Genomic DNA, 27,705 nt, shown 5'->3' with positions numbered 1-27,705 from the left:
TCACAAAGAGCCAGACATTACTGAGCATGACTGATCTACTAAGCACATACACACACACACAGGGTAACTGTACAGCTCTATGGGCACTGCCATGGGACAACCGAGAGGGAAAAACAAGATGCAGAAGGATGTGTTCCATACACTGCCATTCACGTAAAGGGGAAAAGGCATGGGTATTCATATTGGTAAATGCGTGGATCACTTCTGGAAGGAAATGTCAGGCACTGCTTATCCTTGGGGAAGAGATCAAAGCCTGGGAACAGGATGAGAACACATCCTTTTCACCATAAATATATATTTATAATGTGAGAGCTTGTATCCTATGAGGGGAAAAAAGACAAAGGAAAGTTAAAGTGAGCAATTGAAAAAAAAAAGTGAGCAGTTGATAATATTAGATTGATTTGTCCTCTGAGGAAGATTGGAAAGATCAGAGAAAAAAAATTATTTTCTCACTTTATAGCTGGGAAAGTTTTAGATAAGTAGGATGGTCTTGCTCTAAATCTTTGCTTCCCATACTGTGAGTTTCAGAGATTGGAAGTGGGAAGGCAGTAATTGGTTCATAGTTCATATTTGATAAAATTGTAGTTTTTGAATGAATGAATGAATACTTCTTGGCTTATTTAGTTCTCATAATGCAATGAGTGGGAGAAGTAACTCCAGTTGCATTTTTCCTCTGTCATCTACCACAGGAAGCCTCTTCTGCTAAGGGCACCGACATCATTTCTACCTGCGGACAGGACTCACTACCAAAACCATCAGTGCAGCATGTTTTTATCTTTCAGAGACACAGGGAAAATGAGAGACTCCTGAGAATGATACACAAAAGACTGAAGAACATGAATGATGTTTAGTATCCTCTTAAAATAGCCCTGGGAGAAAAGACCAAAGTCTCTGCATCTCGCTCACCTATTGGGACTCCGGATAACCGAGAACCTGAAGTCAGGAAGAGAGAACTCCAACTCAATGAACAATAAAGACCTGACCTCCTTTGGTGTATCCTGAGAAAGAAATAATAGTGCTATGAAAAAGATAAAACCAAACCAGAAACAAAACAACACTGTGAATTGTTACTTGATGGAAGGCCACGCTGTAAATATATCACGTGATTTTTTAAAAATAGCATTCATTCTTTTTTTCTGATTGTGAAAGTAATACATGTTTCTTAAAGAAAATTTAGAAAATTCAGATATACTAGAATAAAAACTAAATTAAAATTTCCCATAATACTACCACTCTGATTACACAGGGTAATGTTTTAAAAGATGCTTGCTTGCTCCTTGGAAGAAAAGCTATGACCAACCTAGGCAGCATATTAAAAAGCAGAGACATTACTTTGCCAACAAAGGTCAGTCTAGTCAAAGCTATGGTTTTTCCAGTAGTCATGTATGGAAGTGAGAGTTGGACTATAAAGAAAGCTGAGTGCTGAAGAATTGATGCTTTTGAACTGTGGTGTTAGAGAAGACTCTTGAGAGTCCCTTGGACTGCAAGGAGATCCAACCAGTCCATCCTAAAGGAAATCAGTCCTGAACATTCATTGGAAGGACTGATGTTGAAGCTGAAACTCCAATACTTTTGCCATCTGATGTAAAGAACTGACTCACTGGAAAAGACCCTGATGCTGGGAAAGATTGAAGGCAGATGGAGAAGGGGACGACAGAGGATGAGATGGTTGGATGGCATCACCGACTCGATGGACAAGAGTTTGGGTAAGCTCAGGGAGTTGGTGATGGACAGGGAAGCCTGATGTGCTGCATTCATGGGGTCACAAAGAGTCTGATATGACTGAGTGACTGAACTGGACTGACTGAATGTTTTTATGGACAATTTTTTTCTTTTAAGTGTGTGTATGTGAGCATAATGTATAATTGGGATCATAATCTAATCTCCTTTTTCACTTAATATCTTGTGAACAATTTCTCAAACAATTATTTATTCTCTTAAAAAATGTTGAGCCAAATTAATATTTAACCAGTCCCTGTTTGCTTTAATGGAAAAGCTTTGTGATGAAACCCCCTGTAAAGAAATCTGTATACTCAACTGCTTATTTTTTTAGAGTGAATTTCCAGAAGAGGAATAGCTGGATCCAGTGATACATTTTTAAGGTTTTTTTGTTTTTTTTAGTTTGAGGAAGTTTATTGTTACATTTTTACAATAATAGATGAGGCATAACTATCTCCTGCTTTTCCAGCATTTCAATATAAAAGACACTAATTGAGTGTATCAGTTAAAGTTAAAAAAAAAGCAAAAGCCTATGGTTTTGGACAGAAAAGTAACTATAATCTATGTGCTGAAAGGCTGTAAATGGTTTTAGTTGAGCCTTGCAACTAGCGATCTTTGTCTCAGATGAAGAATTGAGGCCAGGCACCTTACAGGAATAAGATGTCTGCTCAGCTCACCATGAAGTGGAGGAAGCCTTGCTGCAGGGGAGGATGTGGGTCAGTTTTGTGGGCCACGCAGGGCCCAGGCCCTCAGGCTGTCTGGCCTGCTTCCCAGTCCACTCAGAACTGCGTCTGAATACAGTTATATCGTTTATCAGAAGATGGTATTAATTTTGATTCCCACCAACACTGTATTTGTCAATCCTGTATATCGTGTTTTAAAAAATTCTTGTCAAAGATACACCCTGTTTCTAAAACATGTTTAATGTCTTGGCTAGTGAGTATGAGCATTTAAAAAAAGCTTATTTAAAAATTATAATTGTCCATTTGAAGTTCTTCTTTCACGCATGCCTGTTCATCCATTCCTGCATTTCAGGTGTTAGTGTTTTACACAGTGATTTACAAGAGGTCTATATGGTAAGATCAACCATTGTCATATTTGTTAACAACATTCTCTCCGGTTTATCATTTGCCTTTTTGGTGCTATTTGATGGCTGAGTGCTGAGTGCTAAGTCATTTCAGTCGAGTCCGGCTGTGTGATCCCACGGATGCAGGCTCCTCTGTCCATGGGATTCCTTGGGTTTATTTATTCAAATGTATATATACTCATCCTGGCCGTTTGTTTCTTCCTGTGCCTTAACCTCTAGCCGTCGTCTGAAATAATTCACCTATGTTTTCTTTTAATTATCTTGTGATTTTTTTTTTTCTTTAATGGGGGAGGTTGTCATTTGTTTGTAGTTCTTTGGGTTTGATAAAGTTAGTTCTTTATGTGGAGGCCACCCCAGGGGTCTGGCCTACATCACATATCTAAACCTAAGTCAGCCCACACCGACTGGAAACATCTCACTGTCTAGGGAACCTAAGCACAGCAATCAGAGTCCTCCAAGTGAGCTAAAGCTGGCTCACCTGACCCTAAAAAATAGGACCCCTCGTCAATCATGCCCTGTTTTCCTCCTTCTTTTAACACTCTATAAAACTATCTCTCTTTTAAAATTTCTGATTAGAGGATAATTACAATATTGTGATGGTTTCTGGTCAGCCATGGGTATACATATGTCCCCTCCCTCTTGAGCTCCCCTCCTCCGTTCCCATCCCTCCCCTCTAGGTTATCACAGAGCACCAATCTCCTGCAGGTGTTTGAGTCAGACACCAAACTCCCACAGGCTATCTACTTTACATATGGTAATATATATGTCTCAATGCTATTCTCTCAAATTATCCCATCTGCTCCTCTCCTTCCCCTACTGTGTCCAAAAGTCTGTTCTTTATGTCTGTGTCTCCTTTGCTGCCCTGCAAGTAGGATCATCGGTACTAACTTTCTAGGTTCCATTATTATGCATATAAAATTCACTTTTGCCCAAAATTCCTTGGGAAGAATGTTCTACTGTTTGTAAGGCACCGTACTCTCTCAATCCATGAGTTATTTTCCCTTGAATAAATAACATCAAACTGTCACTAAATTGTTTCAGTTTTGTCATTTGACAGGTTCTTATATTTATTTTGATGATGGTTTAAATAAATCCCTAATTTTACTTTTTTCCCTCAAATTAACTAATTTCCCCTGGCCAGTTTATTGAAGAATTTATCCTTTTCCCCTCAAAAGTGAAATGCCACATTATCATAGTTAGTTTCTAAGTATGTAGGATATATTTCTAAACTTTCGATTATTCCACTGATACTTATCCACCCAACTCTTGTGTCAACACCACACTGTTTGAATTATAAATCTTCGATGTTTTAAGATTTGGCAATATATAGCTCTATCCCTCATTTTTAAAAGATAAAAAGCTTAGCTTTACTCATTGATATTCTTCCATTTAAGTGTTAGAAAAAGAAGTGTTGCCATCCCTCACCCACTCTCCATCTACCCACAATCGTTAGAATTTTATTAAAAGAGTTAATTTGTGTAAAGTTGGTATTTTCACCTTTTTCTATTTCCTCAAATTTCTCATTCTGCTCAATCTTTGTCTTTATTAAGAGCCTGTATTTATTAATGCTTCTTCCTTGATATTTTTCACTTTTACAAGGTGGTTTTTTTTTTTTTAACATTAAAACTTCTCTTTAAGCACCTATTGAAGCTTATTAAAGCTTATTTAAAAAATTTTTTTCAGGTGGGTTCCTGCCTGTAGGAAACTAGTCAGAAACTAAAGCCTCCTTAGTAGCAGCTAGTTATTGAGTGTTTGTTTTATACTTGGCATGGGGATTATCCCTTTATACGAATTATCTTATTTAATGATGCAGTATCTCCAGCAGATTGGTGCACTTTTAATTCCCAATTTTCACATTAGGGTTCCCAGGCTTCGAGAGTCTGAGGAACATGGCAAACGTCATCCAGTCGGTAGCTGGATTTGAAACGAGTCTGTGAATCTCCAAAAGTATCACAAAAAGCAATCAATCGGTTGTTCCATCAGAGGGGCTGATTCAAGGGAGTGTCTTTTCGAAAACAAATTAAAACTAAATTAAAAAGACAACGCTTTCCATCCACCGGACCCTCCAAAAACACTGGTTTACTCCCAATGTAACGAGTAGATCTTTACTTTGCAGGAGCACAAAAGACAATCCGCTGATTTACTGAGCCTCCTTTAGAAACAGGGACTCGTGGATAATCAAGAGCGGGTTTTGGCGGCGTCCGTGGGAATTTTACATTTAGACATCCACCTCCGCATTGTAGGGCTAGTTAAAAAGAAAAACAGGTGGAACCGACTAAACGTAGGATAGAACAGCGCACGCGAGAGACAGAACTTTCTGGGGGCATCCTGCCCCGCGCCTTTCACGAGTGGCACGCGCAGGTGGCGCCGCGGTCCTAGCGCTGCCCGCGTGAGCACACCGGGTGTCCAGAAGACCACAGGGAGTCCCCGCGAAGGTAAGAGGAAGCTTTCCGCCCAGGCGCGGGTGGAGTGCGGACAGGAAAAGCAGCCAGCTCGCGCGAAAGAAAGACTCCAACTCCCAGCCCCCCGCCCCGCGGGGTGCGGGGGCCGGCGGCGCATGCGCGAGGCCCGGCCCCCAATTCCCCCAGCGAAGGAGGGAGGCCCCCGGCGGCCCGGAGGCTGCGAGCCGCGGCGGGACCCGAGCGCACACAGGGGCGCGGCGGCGGCAGGGGCGAGTAGGGCTACGAAGGCGGCCGTCAAGAGCGTGGAGCGCCCCGCGCCAGGGGCCCCTTCTCTTGCAGGCACCCGAGGGCACAGCCGGCTCGGCCCTGGGAAGGGCCCGGCGCCCGCAGCCCCCCACCTCCGGAGAGGGATGCGTGAGTTTCGCCCCGGCTGGAGGGCAGGATGTGGGAGCAGGACAAAGGCTGGGTAGCGGGGGAGGAGTTGGGGACGGCGAGCCGGTGGCCGCTGCCGGAGCTCCGGCCTCTGGAGAGCTAGCGGAGTCTGCAACTTTCTGTGCAACTTTTGCAAAAAGGAAGATAAAAATTCTGCAAGTTGTTGCAGAGCCCCAGGTCGCCTCAGGTCCCGCAAGTAAAGGAGAGGGGACGCTGCAATCTTCTTGGGTTGGGAGGCGACCGCCCTCCGCTGAGTGGGGTAGAAGGGGGCGCCCGGCAGAGCCCCGGGCCGAGGACAAGAGACGATGGGGATGCCGAGGGTAGGAGCTGGGGGGCGCGCTGCGGGCTCCGAAGTTGCTTGTGTCCTCTCAGGGTGCGCCCTCAGAGCCCGGTAGCCTCGGAGAGCGGCGCTGCAGACGCGGTGATGGATGAGCCGTGGTGGGAAGGGCGCGTCGCCTCGGACGTCCACTGCACCCTGCGCGAGAAGGTCAGTCCCTCCTCGTCCTTGTCACTCGCAGGACTGGGTATTTAAAGTCCCTTTCGCTCTTGACTGCATATCCTCAGGTCGCACTGCGTCGGAACTAGGAACTCCCGGTGCCTTTCTTTCCTTCTGCTCTTAGCCTCCTCCTGGGACATTCCCGGGGAGAAGGGGAATGAGAAACGGGACTGGAGAGCTTAAATTGATTTTTCTGCACAGGAATCCAGAGTTATTAGACAACTAAACTGTACTCCTTAAGGTGGTATTTCCCATAGTATTGTCACTCTAGATTATTTTAAAGGATACATGAACGGACTTAAAAAAAATAATTATCGTATATTTAATGTGCAATTTAAAAACATGTATCTAGCAAGCTCTGCGTAGAGTAAATGATGCTGATTTTCCATTTATTGTAACGATATAGCAGTTCCTTTAAATATAAGTTTATTTAAGTAAAAGTAGTGACATGATATAAAGAACAGTTAGGTTAATGCTAGACTAGGGCATATGTAGTAATGCCCCACCCCAAATATATCTAGGATGGGACTGAATAAGATTTTAAGAAACACTAGTCTAAAGGAGAGGCTACAAAACAAGGAGAATGTGGAGAGAAAACCAGCACTCCCCTGCCAGTGTGCCCCACTGGCAGAAGGTGGGAACAGCTGAAAGGTGATCTCTGCTCTCCCCCACCCCTTAAAGGGAGAAGTGCTGATGGGCTCTGGGAAGGTGGAGGAGTCCAGGTGGGTTAGAGGTATGGCCTGTCTTGTCTCCTGCCCCTGGGCTGAGACTGGGAAGGGTGTTTTGGGGAACAGGTGTGAAATAAAAGGTGTGTATTCGTTTCCTAGGGTTGCTGGACAAAGTACCACAAACCTGGGGACTTAATAAAAATGTACTCTCTCACAATTCTGGAGGTTGAAAGTCCAAAATCAAGGTGTTGGCAGGGCCATGTTACTCCTTGGCTTTCCTTGGCTGGTAGATGCATCACTCTGTCTCTGCCTCCGTTGGCACATGGTGTTCTATCGTATATCTGTCTATGCCTCTGTTTTCTCGCCTTATAAGGACACCAGTCGTTGGAATGGGGGCTGCTTTAATCTAGCATGACCTCATCTTAATTGAACTAATTACATCAGAAAAGACCCTATTTCCAAATAAAGCCATTCTGAGGTCCTGGGTAGATGTGAATTTTGGGGGGACACTATCCAACTCAGTACAGGGAAGGGGAGGTTTGCTTAGTGGAGTGCCTGGGTCCCTGCACAGACAGGTCTCAAATCCAGTGCATTTGCACCCAATGCCTGTGGAGTTCTGCTTAAAAAAGTCATTAGCTATTCAGAGTTTTTTCCTCATGAGGGGGTAGCTGTATTCCAGTCCAGTTATCTTTTTTCCTGTACCTACTAGTCCATCTCTGTTTTGCATTGCTTGTCAGGGCTGTGGCTTTCCTCTGCTTCCTTGGTTTTCTTCCCAGAACAGTATGGCCCAAGGTGCAAGCATATCAAGGCATCTGGAAAAGAAATCCAGATCTTGGTGGTTCAGTTAACATGCAGGGAGTGGGGGTGGTAGACCAGGTAGTAAGGTCTTGGTCCTTTTCTGGAGGTGGTGGCTAAATGAATTAGTGAGGCCTGCTGTAAAAACTGGGCTTCCTTGTTCTTTGCAGGTGCCAGTGGTCATCAGTTCTGCTTGTAGCTTAGGGGAATGGCTTTGACCTCATTGGTTCCTTTCTGGCAGGAAGGATTTCTGAGAGCAGTATAAACTCAATCAGCTCAGTTACCTGAGAATCCTCGACCTTTTGTATATAAATAAGAATGTTCTAATCTCTCCTTCAGCCACTCAAAGGAGCAGGGCAGGCAGTTCCCCATTAATTGAGCCTCACCCATGTCATAGTAGTTCACTGTTGGGCTGCCTACCTTGAGGGAGGATGGGTTTGTCCAGGTCTTACGTGTTAAGAGATTGAAAACTCACTTGAGTTAATGCCCAGAGTCACCTGTGACTTGAAACTGGTCTTATTAGTTTCTTTTTCTTTTTAATTGAAGTATAGGTGATTTACAATGTTGTGTCAGTTTCTGATGTACAGCACTCTGATTCAGCTATGCATATATATACATATTGTTTCATATTCTTTTCCATTACAGGATATTAAATATAGTACCCTGTGCTATACAGTGGGACCTTACTGTTTATCCATTCTCTATATAATAGTTTGCATCTGCTAATCCCAAACGCTTAGTTTATCCCTCCCCTCCCCTCTTCCCCCTTCAGTAACCATAACTTTGTTTTCAAAGTTTGTGAGCCTGTTTCTGTTTTGTGAGTAAATTCATTTGTATCATATTTTAGATTCCACATGTAAGTGATATCATATGGCATTTGTCTTTTTCTTTCTGACTTAACTTCACTTAGTATGATAATGTCTAGGTTCATCCATGTTGCTGCAAATGGCATTATTTGATTCTTTTTATGGCTGAGTAGTATTCCATTGTATATATATCACATCTTCATTCATTTGTTGATGGACATTTAGGTTGCTTCTATGTCTTGGCTATTGTAAATAGTGCTGCTATGAACATTGGGTTGTGAATGGCGTTTCAAATTTGTGTTTTCTCTGAGTATGAACCCAGGAGTGGGATTGCTGGATCATATGGCACCTCAATTTTTGTTTTTTTTTGAGGAATTTCCATACTGTTTTCCATAGTGGCTGCACCAGTTTACATTCCCACCAACTGTTAAGGAGGATTCCCTCTTTTCTACACTCTTTCCAGAATTTTTATTGTTTGTAGACATTTTAATGATGGCCATTTTGAGCAGTATGAGGTGATACCTCATTGTAGTTTTGATTTTCTGTTCGCTAAAAATCAGTGATGTTAGCATTTTTTCATGTGACTAATGGTCATCTGTCTCTCTTCTTTGGAGAAATGTCTGTTTAGATCTTCTGCTCAATTTTTTATTGGCTTGTTTGTTTTTTTTGTTATTAAATTGTATGAGCTGTTTGTATGTTTTGGAAATTAAGCCCTGTAGGTTACATCATTTGCGAATATTAAAGTATTCCTTTGAGCATCCTACCTGGCCCTACTGCTTCTGCTGAAGCAGACTTAGAGCTCCTCCTCATTTAACTACTTTTCTGGTGGGGTCTGGGGTGCCAGCCAGTACAAGGGAGTCAGGATTCTTCCCCATCACACCTGTGCCCTTGAACTTCTTCGCTGAACCTGAGAGAGGAGCAAGTCATCCCCACCAGGCTGGTGGTGACAGTGAGGCTCTTGGTGATGTTTTTCAGGCATATGGCCCAGGGAGTGTTCGGATTAGACCAGGTCCCACTTTTTTTTTCTTTTTTTGCCAAAAGATGCATCCAGCCATCTAAAATGAGCAGGTTCTGGATACACATGATGGAATTAAGGCAGGGGGTGGCTCTCAGCTTGAGGCCCAACTTCCTGGTCCTTCAAGCCTCTCTCCCCTCCCCCAAGTGTCCTGGCCCCAACCTCATGCTTCCCTCATGGTCCTGTTACCTGTGTCCTACTCACCAGACTGTGAGCCTCTCACAGGCGTGAGGTGTGTTGTGTGATATCTCAGCTTTCCCAGATCGGTGTGTGGTATGGAGGGAAGACAAGGGGTGTCCACTGTCTCACCTGCTGCAGGCACAGCCATTGGGGGAGCACAGAGGGGAAGGACCAGGCTCAGGTGGACTTCCTGCGGCACTTGAATGGTGGTGCAGGAGTGCTTCCCAGGGACCTTCTGTCGTGTCTCAAGCATGTCCCAGGAGGTCCCCCTGGCCTGGTGGGGGCAGTCCATGTGAGCGGCTGCAGTGCTGGCTGTGGTGCCAGGGACAGGATCAGCTGAAGGCTGCCTCCTGGCCTGCTATAGACTTAGACAGTAGATAGTCTGATTCTCTTCTGGGATAATGTGGGGGTGGGGGTGGGGAGGAGAGGAATAGAGGAGGGACTAGGAAAAGAATCCCCCACAAAGACAGATCTACTGACCTGGACCAAAGTCCTGCCTTGGGATTGTAGGAAAAGAACTACAGGTTTAGCCTGAATAATAGAAACCTAGATCATTCCTCCCACACTTCTGCCGGGAGGTTCCATTTTCCTTCCTGAATTTTATCTTTGGACGAGCAGTACAATAGATAGAACTCGCTCTGGTCTCCTTTTGACTTATGTCCATTTTACACATAATCATCATTCCAATTAGGAGGAAGTGCTTATGTTAGTAAAACAGAATGTTTGATAGCCCTCATCACTGTGATTTAAGGATTCTTGGGTATGTGGAAGACTTTCTGAATATGGGGATTTGAGCGGAGTACTTGGGGAAGAAGTACCCCCACCCTCCCAAAGCCACGTTGGCAGCGCTGGTAGCTTTCTCTTCCGGGACTCTGGGAGCCTGTGTGCCAGAGGCCTCCTCCTCCTCCAGCCCCCTCTTCCTCCATCGGGCATTCACCTTCTCCCAGGATCAGAGTCACGTGGTACCTTTGGGGTCTTCTCCATCACCCCAGATTTGAGATCAGAGCAAGCAGCCACGGAATGTATATTCCCCAAAACAGCCAGTTTTCCTGAAGCTGGCTTTCTTGTACACTTAAAGGCCTTTAACTGTGTGAGACTGTGTTTTTGGAACCAGTGGAGTGTTAAAGGACATTTTTACTGATCTGTGACTTAATTTACACAGAGAACTTCTGAAACACCAACAGAAATGATGTTTAGTGATGATAATGTTAGTGGCTACTGTTTTTTGAGCACTTCCTATGTTTCAGGCAGTGTGCCAAGCACACCCCTGTGTATTATCTCACTTAAACCTCATATTTGCCCTGGTTCTGGGACTGACCCTGTAGATTGAAACTGTAAGACAGAGTGTGTCAGTAACTGTCATGAGATCAAATCCCTGCTTGTATCAGAGCCTGAACATAAATTTTGCTTGGGAGAAAACCACCCATTTTAACCAAGAATGGAAGTACAATGCCAAAAACAATCAAGGCTCTGCCCTCCGTGACAGTGGAGGCTCTGTATCTTAGTTTGTGGTCCGATGGCTCTCTAAGAGCTGGGTTCTCCTTAAACCATCCTGAGAAACCTGGGCATGGGGAGTTGCTGACTACCTGCAGGGCCTCCCTTATCTGGTCCTGGTGGGTCCTCATGCCCCACCCGTGCATGTTGCTTCTCACCTTGAAGTGATCTGGCCTCTGCTGTTGCCTGTTCCCGGGTGCACCTGCTGGGCTGCTCCTGTTTCTCCTGGGGTGAGATGCCTCGGGACCGTCCTCTTCCTGGAACTCTGACAGCTGCATGTGGTAGGCTCTCACCCCAGCTCTGTCCTTCACCTGGATTAAAACCGCACTGCCTTCTAGTGACCCCTAAAGCATGTACATTCTTTCATTTTTCTTTTCCAACTTCAATATTCCCTCTTCTCACTCCTTCCCTTACATTCCTTGAATGTCCCCACTGCAGAGCTGAACATCTGTCTCCTTATAGAAGGTGTTGACCCAAGTTACCACTTAGTTGGTTTTTCTATTCCCTTCTCCTCAGTTTTGGGTTTCTGCACCCCCAGGGAGCAGTTTTTCCTAAATCATGAGGCACACCCAGGTCTACCCATGAGAAAATGTTCCACATACTGGGATGTGTCTGCCCAGCTTAGTTCCAGGAATGTGTCACCCAGGCCTTTCAAACCCAACTGCTGGCTGGGACAAGCCCTTGGGTACTGACAGGGGCGCTGTATGGTGGTGGTCTTCAAGCGGGAAGACAGCCAGCCCAGGGTGAAGCTTTTAGCGTAAGCAGAAGTTTCTGGCGTGCATCCTCCAGAGCTGATGCAGGCTGCCCTGGAGGTGTGTGCAGACAGAGGATGGAGGGTGGATTGAGAAACGGGGTTCAGAGGCAGGAGGAGATGGCCTTCAAAGTGGCATCTAGCTTGCAGACTCCCTGACTTCTCTGCCTTACCTGTATTCTCTAGGAATCTGGGGACAAAACTGAACCAGAACTTGGCATTTTCTCTCGAGTCCTAGCAGCCTTAGACTGTGGAAGCCCCCAGTGTGCCCTCAACACTCAGCTGAGACTAGATCTTTGCATGTTATCCGTTATCTGTGGAAGAAGCAGATTATGTCGGAGGCTTCCTTTCATCTGTAAACCAGGAGAGTGATTCCTGGTCCCTGCCTCCTAAGTATCCTGGGAGAAAATGGGTATGAGTATCCTCCTTCAGTCTCCAGGGCCTCTGGATTGTGGAGTGGGGAAGGGTCTTGGCAGGCATCCTAGTTGGCTGGGGAAGTCTGTGCTCCCTAAGTGAAGGGAGGACAGTTAAGACTTTGGGTTGGCTCTGTGCCCTTGCCCTTGACTTGTTCTTTGTCTTCCTAAACCACACAGCCCCTTGGGTAAAGGGAGTGCAGCCAGCAATTCTCTCTGAGAGAACCTGGCAGAAAGAGGTGACGTTGTTGGTCTGCTGTTTCTTTCTTTTCTTTCTTTCTCTTCTTTTGGCCATGCTATGCAACTTACAGGATCTTAGTTCCCTGACCAGGGATCGAACCGATGCTCCTGCAGTGGAAGCATGTAGTCCTAACCACTGGATGGCCAGGGATTTCCCTTCCTTTTTTTAAAAAAAGTTATTAAACACACAAAGTACATTTTTTGTTTCTCTAGGAAACTACGAAAATAAATACAAGCAAACAGAAGAAAGTAATATTCCCCCCACGATCCCACTGCTTGGAGTAATCTGTTGACATTTTAGTGTAGATTCTTCTGTTCTTTTGTGTGTGTGTCATCACATTTTTATAGAGCTTTTATTTAGTGAAGATGGAAAATATCGTTTCTTAAAACATTTGATTTCATAATATATCATGCTCACATTTCCATATCATTCTTCTTCACCCAATCCTGATTATTGGACTTTTGCAAAAAAATCGAAACAATTCATTGTGTTTATTTAGAATAGACAATATAAGACCATGAAAGGGAAAAACTCATATGAAAGGTTGGATGGTGAAGAGGCTCTGGTTCCCTCCCTGAAAGGCACCGCTGACCCCAATTTCTCGTGAATCCTTCCAGAGTTATCCTGCGTATGAACAAACCATGTGTGTGTGTTCTGACACAAGTGGTAGTAGAATTTATACCCTTCCTTGTACCATTTGATTTTTTAAATGTTTACATTTTAATAATTTAAATATTTTTATGAAACCACCAACAGAAGCTCCATGATCAGAAGGGAATTTTTTTGGTCTTTTCTGCTCACTGTAACAATAAAGGTATAGTGTAGATAATATATTTGTGTTGAATGAATGAATGAAATGTTTCTTTTTGGCCATTTTTTATCCAAATGTATACATTTTATTTTATATAAATGTTGTCATAGTGTATTACAGTATATTATAGTTTCATAACAATTTTTTTGTTAACTGTATATACTAAATAACTTTCTAAGTTAACTGTTGGTCTACAGGTACCATGCATAATGTTTTATTGTATGGGTATACAATGATTGGATTAACTCATTTCTTGGTTGGATACTTAGATGGAGCTGCTTATTCATTTTTTTAAGCTGAAGTTAATTTATACATGATACAATGCACAGATCTTAACTGGTTATGCAGTTTTAAGTATACAGCAAGTTTTGACAAATGTATATACATGTAACAACCACCATAGTCAAGAGATAAAACACTGCCATCAACCTAGAAAGTTCCCAGGTACCTTTTCTCAGTCACTCACCCCATCTTGCTCCCAACCCCAGGCAATCACTGACCTGTTTTTGGTCTGTGTGGATTAGTTTATCTTTTCCAGAGTGGAAATGGGTTTGCATATATATGCTGTTTTCTGTCTGCCTTTTTAAACTTAGTTTTTTAACACTTTTGAGATTCACCTGTGTTGTATCTATTAGGAGTTTATTTCTTTTTTGTTGCTGAGTAATATTCCACTGTATGTATATTAGATACTTTGTCCATCCCCCTCTTGATGGCCTTTTGGGTCATTTCTGCTGTACCATTTGATTTTATACAACACTGCAATAGTGATCCTACTCTGCTGTCTATGAGTGTGCTCATGAGAATAAATGCCTAGAATGGAATTGCTTGTCACAGGGTGTGATTTTAAGAGCTTTGTATTTCACCAGTTAATAAATTCTCAAAAGTTGCACCAGCTTTCACTCGTATCAGTGGTGTGGGAGGGTGTATGCTCCAAGTAACTTTGCCAGCCTTGGTATTAGCATTTTCTAAAAGTCCAGGGACTTCCCTGGTGGTCCTGTAGTTAAGAATCTGCCTTGCAATGCAGGGGACATGGGTTCAATCCCTGGTTGGGGAATTAAGATCCTACATACCTGGAGTAACTAAACCCACACACCACAACTACTGAGCCTGCGAGCCAAAACTAGAGAGTCCATGCACTGCAACGAAGATCCCACATGCTGCAACTAAGACAAGTAAAATAAATGGTAAAAAAAAAAAAAAAATAGTCTGTTCCATTTTAGTAGGTCAAAATGGCATCTCTTGTCTGTGTTTAAAAAGAATCAGGAACCCTGAATAGGAAAAATACTAAAAGATGCAAAGGAAGGGGTAGAGAACTGTGAACACTTTCCAGGATCCGGGGAGGCCCATCTGCAGCAGAGAACCATCCTGAGACTCGTGTCACGCTAGGGAGGCCTGCTCACCCTGGGCTCTGGCCACGGTACCCTCCAAGCTCCCCCTGAACCCCCCCACTGCAGTGTGTGCTTCCCTCTATCCTCACATGGCAGCTACTTGGAAATTGAATCCTGAGGCTGAATTTGAATTGTCCTGAGGCACTGGCCCCCTTGCAGGTCACTGGAGCAGATGGTACCAGAGCCTGGGTGTTCTCTTGGTAGGGACATCCCTGCTGGTAGCACCAGCTACTTACTGAGTCGAAAAATGGTCATCTAGTGACTTGAGTGGGTGGGTTGGGGTGACAGGGAAGGGTAGGGAGGATCATAAGAACGGCAAGAAGCATCAGGAATTGGATTGATTTAATTATTGTAAGGAAAAGTTGTAGAAAACCTCAGTGCCCATCAGAGAAGAATTGGTTTCACTGTGGTTCATCCACGCACTAAAATAGGTGGAATTATTAGATGTGACGAGGTACATAACTTTATACTTAATAACAATTGATTTTTCTGATCATTGTAAAAGTGATCAAATGACTTAATACTTCTGACTCTTTGGAGTGAACTTGTCCTTAATTTTTTATTGTAGAAATTTAAGAAGATACACAAAAGTAGAGAGAAGAGTGGAGTGAATCCCCGTGTACTCTCCACCTAGCTTCAGTACCTGCTTCATCTCCCCTGGACAGCATGTCATTTCACCCATAATTATCTACTAAGAGATAAAGGCCATTTAAAAAAAAAAACATAACAACTATGCCATCTTACAAAACTCACTGTCATTCATTAATAGTCTTCTGTGGCTCAGTTCATGTTCAGTTCTCCCAGCTGTCTCATAAATGGCTTTTATAGTTGCTTTGTTCCAATTGTGATCCAGCTAAAGTTCATGCATTACATTTTCTTAATTGAGTGACAGGTTCTTTAAATTCTATAGTGCTGTAAAATTTTCAGAAGTTTCACATACATGATATAATATAATCCTGTAATAACACTTTTTTAAAATCCCCCTTCTCCTATATTGTCCCTCCTCTTTTCCTCTCCCCCACTGGTAACCAGTAGTTTGTTGTTTATATCTGTGAGTCTGCTTCTTTTTGGTTATATTCACTAGTAACATTTTTTACATTACACATGTAAGTGATATCATACAATATTTGTCTTTCGCTGACTTATTTCACTTAGCATCCGTCATTGTTGCTGCAAATGGCAAAATTTCCTTCTTTTTAGGGCTGAGTAGTATTCCATTTTATATATGTATACACCACATCTTCTTTATCCATTTAGCTGTTGAAGGACAGTTAGGTTGCTTCCATACCTTGGTAGTTGTAAATAATGTTGCTTTGAATGTTAGAGTACGTGTATCTTTTTGAATTTGTGTCTCTGGTTTTTTCAGCTGTCTGCCCAGGAGTGGAATTGCTTGGTCATATGGTAGTTCTATTTTAATATTTTGGAAAATCTCTATACTGTTTTCCACAGTGACTGTACCAGTTTGCATTCCCACAAGCAGTGTAGGAGGGTTCTCTTTTTTTCTCCACATCCTTGCCAACATTTGTTACTTGTATTCTTTTTTTTTTTTTCCTTTTGGTTGTGCTGGGTCTTTGTTCTTGCAAATGGGCTTTCTCTAGTTGCAGCAAGCAGGGGGCTATTCTTTGTTGCCATGCATGGGCTTCTTGTTGCAGTGGCTTCTCTTGTTTCGAAGCACCAGCTTTAGGGCCATCAGGTACTAGGGCTCACAGGCTTCAGTAGTTGCAGCACATGGTTTTGTTAGTTGTGGTTCCCAGGGCTTTAGAGCAGGGGCTCAGTGGTTGTGGAATCTTCCCAAACCAGGATCAAACCCATGTCTCCTGCATTGGCAGGTGGATTCTTATCCACTGTACCACCAGGGAAGTCCATTACTTGTGTTCTTTTTGATGATGGCCATTCTATAGATGTCAGGTGATATCTCGTGGTTTTCATTTGCATTTCCCTGATGATTATTGATGTTGAGTATCTTTTCACGTGCCTATTGACCATCTGCATTTCCTTTCAGAAAAATGTCTGTTTCAGTTCAGTTCAGTTCAGTCGCTCAGTCATGTCCAACTCTTTGCGACCCATGAACTGCAGCACGCCAGGCCTCCCTGTCCCTCACCAACTCCTGGAGCCCACCCAAACCCATGTCCATCGAGTCGATGATTCCATCCAGCCATCTCATTCTCCGTCGTCCCCTTCTCCTCCTGCCCTCAATCTTTCCCAGCATCAGGGTCTTTTCCAGTGAGTCAGCTCTTTGCGTCAGGTGGCGAAAGTATTGGAGTTTCAGCTTCAACATCAATCCTTCCAGTGAACACCCAGGACTGATTTCCTTTAGGATGGACTGGTTGGGTCTCCTCGAAGTTCTACCCTTTTAAAAATCCAGTTGTTTGTTTTTTGATGTTGAATTGTATCAGTCTTATCATTGCAAATAATTTCTACTATTCAGTTGGTTTTCAAAAATTATTCTTAAGTCTTTCATTCTGTAATGGTCTCTCTACCTCCCATTGCCTTAAAAAATTATTTTTCATGCCATTGAATTTTGGCTAAACCAGGTCATATGTCCTGAAGGACACCCGTATTCTTGATTTGACCTATTACTTCCTCATGGTGTCTTTAACTTCACTGTTAAGTTTGGCTTGTATACTTCCCTACTCTGTGGGACTAGAACATGCTGTAACCTTCTTGTTCTCTAGCTGTCAGTCAAACATCACTTCCTCAGAAGAACCTTCCCTGGCCCCCACACAAGGTCAGTGTGGGCCCCTGCTGTGTTCTTAGATAACCCTTGATTATTCCTTCAGCACTCAGCACAATTTGTAATTGTATACTTATTAATGGAGTTACTCCGTTTGCATCTCCCTGGATGGCAGGTCTGTGAAGACAGGCTGGGACTGTGTCTCCCCAATTCTGCGCAGAGCAGCTGCTGCATATGAGCGCCCCCCGCCTCCGTTGGTATGTGCTCATCACGGACGCCTGGGCTGGGGTCTGTGCCTTATAGTCCATACCTCACATTCCTGGACCTCATTGCCTGGTGGGGTAGGTAGCATGGCTGCCAGTAACTCCATCTGCTGGGAGAGAAACAGCCTCCAAGGATTTTGGCACTTGGCCATTAAGTGGGAGAGCTGGGACCTTAAAACCTTGAGATCTGCTGTCCGGAATCTGACTTTCAACAAGCAGAGTTGCACGCAGCCTTGAAGGCAGTGATATGTAACAGGAACTTCCCCTGGTGGCGGGGCAACACCCGGGCACCCACACAGGGAGGTGAGAAGGCGGGGGCGAGTGGTACAGAGCTGTTGGCTCTGAGTGGAAATCTCTCTTGGGTCTCTTTTGTTAACTTTCTGTTTTGAAATAATTTCAAACTTGGCAGAGTTGCCAGCACAGTACACAATTGTAAACACTTTAACACATTTGCCTTATCATCACCTTTTTCTTTCTTTAGGAGTTTTTTTTCCCCTCTTGGATCAAGATGCAGACCAAGATGCAGATGCAATGCCCTGTTATCCCTTAACATTTCAGGGTTTCTTTTGCATGGTTACTTTTCTTTTTTTTGGCTGTGCTGGGTCATAGTTTCACCCTGCAGGATCTTTAGTTGTGGCATGTGGGATCTAGTTCCCTGAACAGGGATCAAACCTGGGCTCTCAGCATTAGGAGCTCGGCGTCTTAGCCATTGGACCATCATGGAAGTCCTTACATGGTTTCTTTTAAGATGGGCCGTAAATTCTGGGGGAATTTTGGTCAAACCACTAGCAACACCTTCCCAGCTAGGAATCCTCTCTGGAAGCCTGTTTTGGGTGACAGGGATATAGCAGTCAGATCAGGAGGGAGAGTGACCTGGATCTGAGTCTGGGAAGGCTAGTTCTGGCTCATTTCCCTGGACTCTCCCGTGCCTTGTTGGCCGACAACTTCTTTATCAGACAGTGCTATGGTTTTTCCAGTAGTCATGTATGGATGTGAGAGTTGGACCATAAAGAAGTCTGAGCACCGAGGAATTGATGCTTTTGAACTGTAGTGTTGGAGAAGACTCTTGAGAGTTCCTTGGACTGCAAGGAAATCAAACCAGTCAATCCTAAAGGAAACCAACCCTGAATATTCATTGGAACAACTGATGCTGAAGCTGAAACTCTAATACTTTGGCCCACTTCACTGATGTGAAGAACTGACTCATTGGAAAAGACCCTGATGCTGGGAAAGATTGAAGGCAGGAGGAACAGGGGACAACAGAGGATGAGATGGTTGGATGGCATCACTGACTTAGTGGACATGAATTTGAGCAAGCTCTGGGAGATAGTGATGGACAGGGAAGCCTGACATACTGTAGTTCATGGGGTCTCAAAACCTCATGCGTCACCTACAGACACCGAGAAGCTGTACAGAAGATATCACAGCCCCTAGCCTCACTCCTGGGGGGTTATGCTTAGTACAACTGAGGATAATCATCTCAGACCACTTTTGGCCATTGTATTTGTCAATGGTCGTAATAGCCAGTGAAAGGTAGCAAAGCTCTTTCCCATTAATGGGTGCTTGTTGTGTGCCTGACTTATGTTACCTCCCATTATCTAAATCCTCTGCTGCTGCTGCTAAGTCACTTCAGCCGTGTCCAACTCTTTGTGATCCCATGGATTGTTTTCCGCCAGGCTCTTCTGTCCATGGGATTCTCCAGGCAAGACTACAGGAGTGGGTTGCCATGCCACCCTCCGGGAGATCTTCCCAACCCGGGGATCGAACCTGCGTCTTTTAAGTCTCCTGCATTGACAGGCAGATTCTTTACTGCTAGTGCCATGTGGGAATCCTCTAAGTCCTCTAGTAGGCATTAAATTGTCTTCATTTTACCCGCACTTTACAGATGAGACAGATGCTAAAGTTTACAGAGTTAAATAACTTACCCAAAGTCATGCAACAGATAGATGAAAGAGCCAAGATTTGAACCCATGCAGACTGATTCCAAAGTGCACACTCTTAACCACTATACCCATGATGACATCCCATTGCCTGGGAAAATACGAAAAGCTTCCAAAAGAAGGTGAGACATAGAGGAATTTCATCTGCTAGGGCCCAGGGCCGCAGCAAATGGTGGTCATGCATTGGTGGTCTGCCTGGGGCAGCCTGGTAAGTAGCGAGCGGGCAGGTGGACCAGGAGTATTGGCTCTGGGATGTGGGTCTCGGTAGATGTTTACACTTATCCTGAGACATAGAGAACTCTGAGGAGTGGGGACTGGATCACTGGAAAATATCCTTGGCCTTGAAGACCTGGATGTTGGCAGTGTTCCAAAGAGATGGCCTCTGAACCAGGGCAGGAAGTGGGAAGACTTGAGAATATTAGGCAATAGGATCATAGGAACCAGTTAACAAACAGAGTGAAAGATTTAAAGTTTCTTACTTGTTGGAACAAAGTGATTTTCCATTGCTGAGGGATTGGCCTTTTTCATGGTGAAGATTGTTGTTGGAATGCTCTTTCCAGCAATTGCTAGTTTCTGTGTAATTTTTCAAGGCTCCCACTGCCCTCTAAATTAAGGGAGTAGGCGTTTATTAGGTACCACATGCCAGACATTGTTGAATGTTTGATGCACATTATCTCATTTGATTGTTAAAGTTGCTTAATTTGGGGAAGGAATACATCAAGGCTGTATATTGTCACCCTGCTTATTTAATTTACATGCAGAGTACATCATGCAAAATGCTGAGCTGGATGAAGCACAAGCTGGAATCAAGATTGCCGGGAGAAATATCAGTAATCTCAGATATGCAGATGACACCATGCTTAGGGAAGAAAGAGAAGAACAAAAGAGCCTCTTGATGAAAGTGAAAGAGGAGAGTGAAAAAGCTGGCTTAAATCTCAGCATTCAGAAAACTAAGATCATGGCATCCAGTTACATCACTTCATGGCAAATAGGGAAAGAATGGAAACAGTGGCAGACTTTACTTTTTGGGGCTCCAAAATCACTGCAGATGATGACTGCAGCCATGAAATTAAAAGACGCTTGCTCCTTGGAAGAAAAGCTATGACCAGCCTAGATAGCATATTAAAAAGCAGAGATATTACTTTGCCAACAAAGGTCCATCTAGTCAAAGCTGTGGTTTTTCCAGTGGTCATGTATGGATGTGAGAGTTGCACTATAAAGAAAGCTGAGTGCCAAAGAATTGATGCTTTTGAACTGTGGTGTTGGAGAAGACTCTTGAGAGTCTCTTGGATTGCAAGGAAATCAAACCAGTCGATCCTAAAGGAAATTAACCCTGAATATTCTTTGGAAGGACTGATGCTGAAGCTGAAACTCCAATACTTTGGCTACCTGATGTGAAAAACTGAATCATTTGAAAAGACCCTGATGCTAGGAAAGGTTGAAAGCAGGAGGAGAAGGGGGCAACAGAGGATGAGATGGTTGAATGGCATCAGTGACTTGATGGACATGAGTTTGAGTAACCTCCAGGAGTTGGTGATGGACAGGGAAGCCTGGTGTGCTGCAGTCCAAGAGGTCGCAAAGAGTTGGACACAGCTGAGGGACTGAACAGAACTAAAATGTCCTGACCAAGGCGGAGTTAGTTCTTGCATGCTGGTCCACCTTGATTCTTTCATTCAGCACATGTTTTTTAGCAGCTGATCACATGCCATGCACTGCTAGCTGGGGATATAGCACACTGGGGATATAGTGAAAGTGAAGTCGCTCAGCCGTGTCCGACTCTTTGCCACCCCATGGACTGTAGCCTACCAGGCTCCTCTGTCTGTCCATGGGATTTTCCAGTCACGAGTACTGAAGTGAGTGGCCATTTCCTTCTCCAGGGGGATCTTCCCGACCCAGGGATTGAACCCGGGTCTGCTGCATTGCAGGTAGATGCTTTTACCATCTGAGCCACCAGGGAAGTCCATATGCTGGGGATATAAGTGTGAGCAAAACAAAATTCTCCACCTTCATGGAGCTTACAGCCAAGCACCAGGCTCACATGAAGTGCTTGTAAAGCGCAGAGAGATGCCCAGCTCCATCACAGGAGGACTGAGTCAGCAAGATAGGAAATGGGGAGTATAGTAGATTACTAGGGCTGCCTCAAACTGGGTGACTTACAATAGCAGAAGTGTATTCCCTTGTAGTTCTGAAGGCCAGAAGTCTAAAATCAAGGTGTTTACAGTGTGGTGCTCCCTCCAGAGGCTTGCAGGGAGGATCCTTCCTTGCTTCTTCCAGCATATGGTGGTTGCTGGCCATGCTTTGACATTCCTTGGCGTGTAGCTTCATCAGTCTGTTCTCTGCGTCCATCTTCACCTGGCCCTTTTCTTGTCTTTGTCTGGTCTTCCCTCTGTGTGTCTCTGTTTTCTCTTCCTATAAGGACACCAGTCATTGGATTAGGGCCCACTCTAATTATCTTGATTGCCTCTGTAAAGACACTATTTCCAAATAAGGTCACATTCTAAGGTTCTGGGTGGATGTGAATCTGGCGGAGATGCTATCCCAACTCAGTACCGGGGGGCAGCCTCCATGTCTCAGTAGATCCCCATGAGATTCCAGTGCCTGTGATCAACTGGCCACAGGTGCGGGAGCCCAGGTCAGCAGGGAACTGGAATCCCAGCTGGAGCAGCTGGGGCTTAGTGGTGGTGGTTACCACTACCGACCTGTTTCTGGCTGCACAGTAGGGTCAGGATGCCCAGGAGAATGCATCAAAAGGAATCTGGAAATTAGGACAGGTAGCTGAAAGTGTGGAGTGAAAGCCACAGCTTAGGAATGGTGACCCAGGGGAAAAGAAGAGTTGTGAGGGTTGGACCTATTGCAAAGAACCAGTGTGGAAGGGGGCACACCATGACCCCTGCCCCTAGGTGACAGAGGGTGTGGAAGAATGAGGGGCACCTCCAGTTCAGAAGGTGTGGGACAGGGTCATATCAGGAAGCTGTTAAGGAAGAACTCGGGGGGGGGTGGTGGCATTTTTTCGGGGGGGTGTAAGGGTGTCACCTGGGGGGTGGTGCTCAGACTTGCCTTTGTGCCCTGAAGGGCAGTGGCTCTGTCTCCTGGGAATGAGGAAGTGTGTTTGGAGCTGGCCTTCCTACCATTTGCAGAGTTCGGGGGAGGAGGGGGGCCATGAGAGGTGGGGTAGCTCGGGGTGACCTCTCTCTGCTGGAAGGAAGCTGCAGGCCAGACATCAGCAGGAGAGGATGTGACCAGCCTTGTTGGCTTCGTGTACCGCAGGCCACCCTCTAGAGGATGTTGAAATAATGTTCCAGCAGAGAAGTTGATTCTTTACGGAAAATGCCTGCTCGAGCTCTATGAAGCAATCAGTTCGCGAAGGGGAGGGAGGGGTGGGTGATCCTCCGGCTTTGCAGGGCCTCCCAGGTCTGCAGCCTGTCCTCCTGAGGCCTCTGAAGAATCAGCCCACCCCTCCCCTTTCTCTCTCCCTTTCCATTTGCAAGTCTCCACTTCCTGTTGGTCACCTTGGTTACCCATGGTGTTTCTTCACCATCTTGCTGCTCTTTGTTCTCAGGCAGACTCAAGCCCTGGAGCTGTTTCCCAAGCAGCTGGCCCAGTGCCTGGAGGCCCAGCCTCCCTAGGGAGGCAACAGTTGGCAGCAGGGAGGAAGAGCTTGGTGGGAGACCCTGGGAGGAGACCCCGAGTGGGTTTCTTTCAGTGGCTGGTGTGGGAGGGCAGCTCGGCCCTGCTCTGCACCTTGGCCTGTTTATGCAGCAGTTGTCACACTCAAAGCCATGTCCCATCCCAGGCCTGGCCAGCTCCTCTGATGTCCATGCCAGGATTTGCCACTGACCTGCAGTGTGGCCTGGGCCATTGCGCTTCTGAGCCTCAGTCTTCTGGGTTCTGCTAGTGTTAGCGGCAGTTCCCCTGCCTGGGCCCACGTCAAGATGGGGAGTGTTGAGAGGAGAGCCTGAACTGGGTTAGGTTGTTGGGGGCATCTCTGTGTAGAGAAGCAATGTCAGAAGGGCATGTAACAAGACTTGTATGGACTCACAGTTATCTCCCAGTGCGGGATTACTGGTGATTTAATGTTCTTAGTACTCATGACATTTTCTAAAATTTCTATAGTGGTAAGATATTTTATAAACGGTTTCATATAACATTATTTTGGAAGGAAAACACAAGCCTAAATTATCCCATGGAGGCCCCAAAACATAGTATTAAGAGCACAGAGTCAGAAAGCCCAGATTCAGATATAGCCTTCATTAACTGGATGGGCTTCAGCAGGTTACTTAGCTTCTCTGAGTCGTCCTGGTCTAGAACACCAGGATGCCGGTGATCCCCATCTCATGGGCCTGTTGGAGGATGAGAGGACAAAATGCATGAGATGTAGTGTCTGCCTAATGACGTATAAGCTTTCAAATTCTGTATATGATTCATATATATGAAATGGGAGGTTATACAAAACTATTCGTCATAATGAGCAAGTCCAGGTTCTCATGAAGACCAGAGGGGAGGTGTAATCCAGGACAAAGAGAAAGCTCTGTCCTTGCCTTGGGATAGCATGTACCTCAGTCTATCCAGTAACAACAGAGATTATCAAGGAGGAACCCAGGTCTGTGTTTATGGAGGACAGGATGCTGCCAAAGTTATATATATGTTGTGTAAGATGGGCTTCCCTGGTGGCTCAGCAGTAAAGAATCCACCTGCAATGCAGGAGTTGCGGGAAACATGGGTTCTATCCCTGGGTTGGGAAGACCCCCTGGAGGAGGGCATGGCAACCCACTCCAGTATTCTTGCCTGGAGAATCCCCCCCATAGACAGTGGAGCCTGGCGGTCTACAGTTCATAGGGTTGCAAAGAGTCGGACAGGACTGAGGTGACTGAGCACGCATTCGCAGCACATGCATGAGGTGGGATGGGGTGGGCAGGGGTTAATCTGGGGCCCAGTCCCCGGACCGCTCAAGGCAGGGCACCCAGCACCTGGCTGCCTGGGACTTCTGTGGCTGGCGTCTTTGACCTCTTGTGCCCCTCCTAGGCTCCTTAATACCACTGCCATGTGGAAGTTCTTACCAGGGTCCATTCTGCAGGTGGAAGCTGTGGTTTTCCATCTCAGCAAACTTTTCAGTTAGTCTCTAAGTTTAGAGTCATCAGATTACTAGGCAATGTGCCAGGGATTTTCACCAGAGTCTTGCCTTGCAGATGTGCTGGGGTCCCAGCTGCCAGCACCGTAAAGCACCGAAAAGGATGGGTGGGGGTGATAGTGGTCAGTGGATAAATTTAACCCAGAGTTTCTCAAAACTGAGTTTTTTCTGAACAAATGTTTCTGGGCGTCTAATGTGCTGATATATGATGCCTTTTAGGAAGGAGCAATGTAGTAGTGGGCTTCCCTGGTGGCTCAGAGGTAGGAATCTGCCTGCAGTGCAGCAGACTTGCAGGAAGACACCACTTTGATCCCTAGGTCAGGAAGATCCCCTGGTGCAGAAGATGGCAACCCATTCCAGTATTCTTGCCTGAAGAATCCCATAGACAGAGGAGCCTGGTGGGTGACAGTACATGGGGTCACAAAGAGTTGGACACAGCTGAGTGACTGAGCGTGCACACTCAGTGCGGTATGCAGTGTTCCCAAACTAATGGCCCCCAGAATCCTCTTCTTCAGGGGCTGGGGTGACATGGGACACGTGTCAGGAAGCACTATTTTTGAAATGACCAAGTATGGAGGGTCTGATTTAGATTCTTAAAGCTTCCAGTCCTCTGTAAACACTGACCTGCTTCTTCCTTGGTTACCCTAGGTTGCTGCTGGGTAGACTGAGGCATACGCCACCACAAGGCAAGGACAGCTTTCTCTTTCCCCTGGAATTCAACATCTCCCCCAACCCCCGCCCCCACATTGCCAGGCTTTGAGTAGTTCAAATTGCCCAGCTAGATGAATAGTTTTATTCAACATAAGATCAGGAGTAACTCGTTTTTTCCTGCCTTTTCATTTCCAGTATTTACTGTTCCCAAAATTTGGAGATTAGAAGAATTGAGTATCTCTTTTGTGTCAGGCGTTGGTGTCCTGGAGCTGAACAAGACGAACGCAGTCCCTGCCCTCATGATGTCTGCAGTCAGGGGCGAAGAAGGATAGTGGATTGATGGATGGAGGGATGGAGAGAAAGTCCTGGACGCCCCTGAGTTCTGACAGGGCCATGCCCTGGGGACACTCTCTTCAGAAGTGACCTTTAAGTTGATATCGGCAGGAAGAGTGGGTTAATAGGCAATTAGAAAGTAACACAGCGCAGGACATCACGGGGTCAAATGAAGACTTCCTTTGCTCCCATTGTGAGAAACCAGGGGTGACTGGCTGAACTTTCACAGTGCACGTGACCCTCAGAGCCCTCTGAGGTTAGCCTCAAAATGTGAGCAGAGCCTGTGTGTGAGGAGCACACTCTGAATTTCCTGCCCACCCGTCCTGCAGCAGTGACAGGCTGGGGTCCCCGCCCAACTCTCCCGGCTGTGGGCTCCGGGTCTGTCAGACTGCCCTTGCAGCTGGCCTCACTCCTGTTTCCAGACACATCTGAGCACAGCGCAGGTGTGCAGGGCTTGCCACCTCTGCCAAGGTCAGTGCCTCTGTGCTGGGGGTGAGGGAGGGGTCTGGACACCTGGACTCTGGCCGGCCCTGCCGCCTCTGTGTGTCACTTGGTTTGGGGCTTCGTGTAGGTCGTGATTCGTTTGTCCCTGGTCTTTCTCGGAGCCCTGTCCCTCTCAGGCAGCCCTCTTTCTGCTTTGGAAGCCTCTGGAAGAGCCCTTGGGTAGGCAGGAGAGTGTTTCTAAAGGACTCCAGCCTGTCCTGACACCCATCACCCTCCTCTCTTCCAGGATGGCACCTCTGGGGTTTCTCACCCTGGGAGTGTCCCCCAACTAGGTTGGTTACCCCCAGGGAAGAGTACAGGACCAGGTAAGGGAGACCTGGGGGAGGAGGGCAGAGAAGGCCCCAGGTGGAGGAAAGTTCCCCAATTGGTGTTGCTTGGGTTGTACCTGTGTTCATCACAGAACACTCCATTCATTCACTAATACATTCATTCCCTCATTCAGCAGATGCTCATTTGCCCTTAACTGTACCAGATCAGTCCCTGGCTCAGGAAGATCCCCTGGAGGAGGGTATGGCAACCATTCCACTATTCTTGCCTGGGAAGTCCCTTGGATAGAGGAGCCTGGTGGGCTACAGTCCATGGGGTCGCAAAAGAATCGGACACGGCTTAGTGACTAAACAATAACAACTGAGATAGCAAAAGCAGGGGGTTTTTTGTTTTTTTTTTTGTTTGTTTTTTAAGATGGATTCCCACCTACCCACCCTCCCCAACCCCATCACAACCATCTGTCTTTGTGCCCCCACCTGCTCAAACTGGGCAATCAGCCTTCTGGGAGGGCAGACAAAAGATCTCCCGTCTGGCTCAGGTGATAAAGGTCTAGGGAGGAAGAGTTTCAGGAAGCCTCTGTCTGCCCCTCCCCTTCTCACTGTGGCTTTTGTGCCAGCCACACTGATGCTGCCCCTGCCCCCACCACGAGCAGGGTCACCCTGCCTGGCCAGTTCCTGCCCCCTTTCCGCCCTTGCCAGCAGCTGCCTGCCTGCCTGCCAAGTGCCTGCCTAATCCAGGAGCGCTTCCTGAGCACCCCCCTCGCTGGCTGCTCTTTTGTTTCTGGAATTCAGGCTGCTCAGCAGAGGGGCTGGCTTCATGCACCCAGCTGCCTTAGGTCAAGAGTGCTCCGGGAGGAATGCGATCCTTAGAGCAAAGCCCTTGTAATGGATGCCTTCCCCGGCACACACCCCCCAGCCCCCGCGCAATTGGGTTAGGGGAGTAATTGGCTGGACTCTCAACCCAGCAGGGTAGGCACGCTGGCGCCCTGCATTGTTGCTCATTTCCCAAAGAATCGCCCTGCTCTGAGGTGCAGAGCAGAAGCGAAGGCTCAGAGTCCTAATTTCCTTTGGCTCTCGGTCTCTGCACAGCACAGGGAGGCAGGCTGCTTTCTCTGCACCGCCACCCCCTTCTCCCCACCCCAGCCCAGCTATAAACCCTCAGGTAGAGTGTCTCCTTCAGCAGTACAAATCAGGTTCCTTTGAGAGCCCGACAGAGGCAGATAAGCTCAACTTATCTGAGGGTTGATT

At 45.9% G+C, this 27,705-nt stretch overlaps 1 protein-coding gene across 4 annotated transcripts in view; it reads left to right on the top strand.

The window, feature by feature from the left end:
* The window catches only part of CCNJL (cyclin J like), a 79,790-nt gene that overhangs the window by 11,358 nt on the left and 40,727 nt on the right, over positions 1-27,705 (top strand). For 2 of the 4 annotated variants that reach the window (XM_081500581.1, XM_081500582.1), the window contains exon 2: positions 690-1,706. In XM_081500581.1, coding sequence (XP_081356707.1) covers positions 1,674-1,706 — 33 coding nt within the window. In that variant the 5' untranslated portion in view covers positions 690-1,673. Of the gene's footprint in view, positions 1-689; positions 1,707-4,768; positions 5,242-5,529; positions 5,623-6,012; positions 6,128-27,705 lie in introns of those variants that run through there. The other 2 variants (XM_081500580.1, XM_081500579.1) reach the window with 2 other exon arrangements.

The sequence above is a fragment of the Giraffa tippelskirchi genome, chromosome 6, assembly GCF_054371585.1.
Source record: "Giraffa tippelskirchi isolate mGirTip1 chromosome 6, T2T-mGirTip1v1.2.pri, whole genome shotgun sequence".
NCBI lineage: Eukaryota > Metazoa > Chordata > Mammalia > Artiodactyla > Giraffidae > Giraffa > Giraffa tippelskirchi.
Note: the sequence above shows the minus strand (reverse complement) of the source record. Positions and strands in the feature narration are given on the sequence as shown.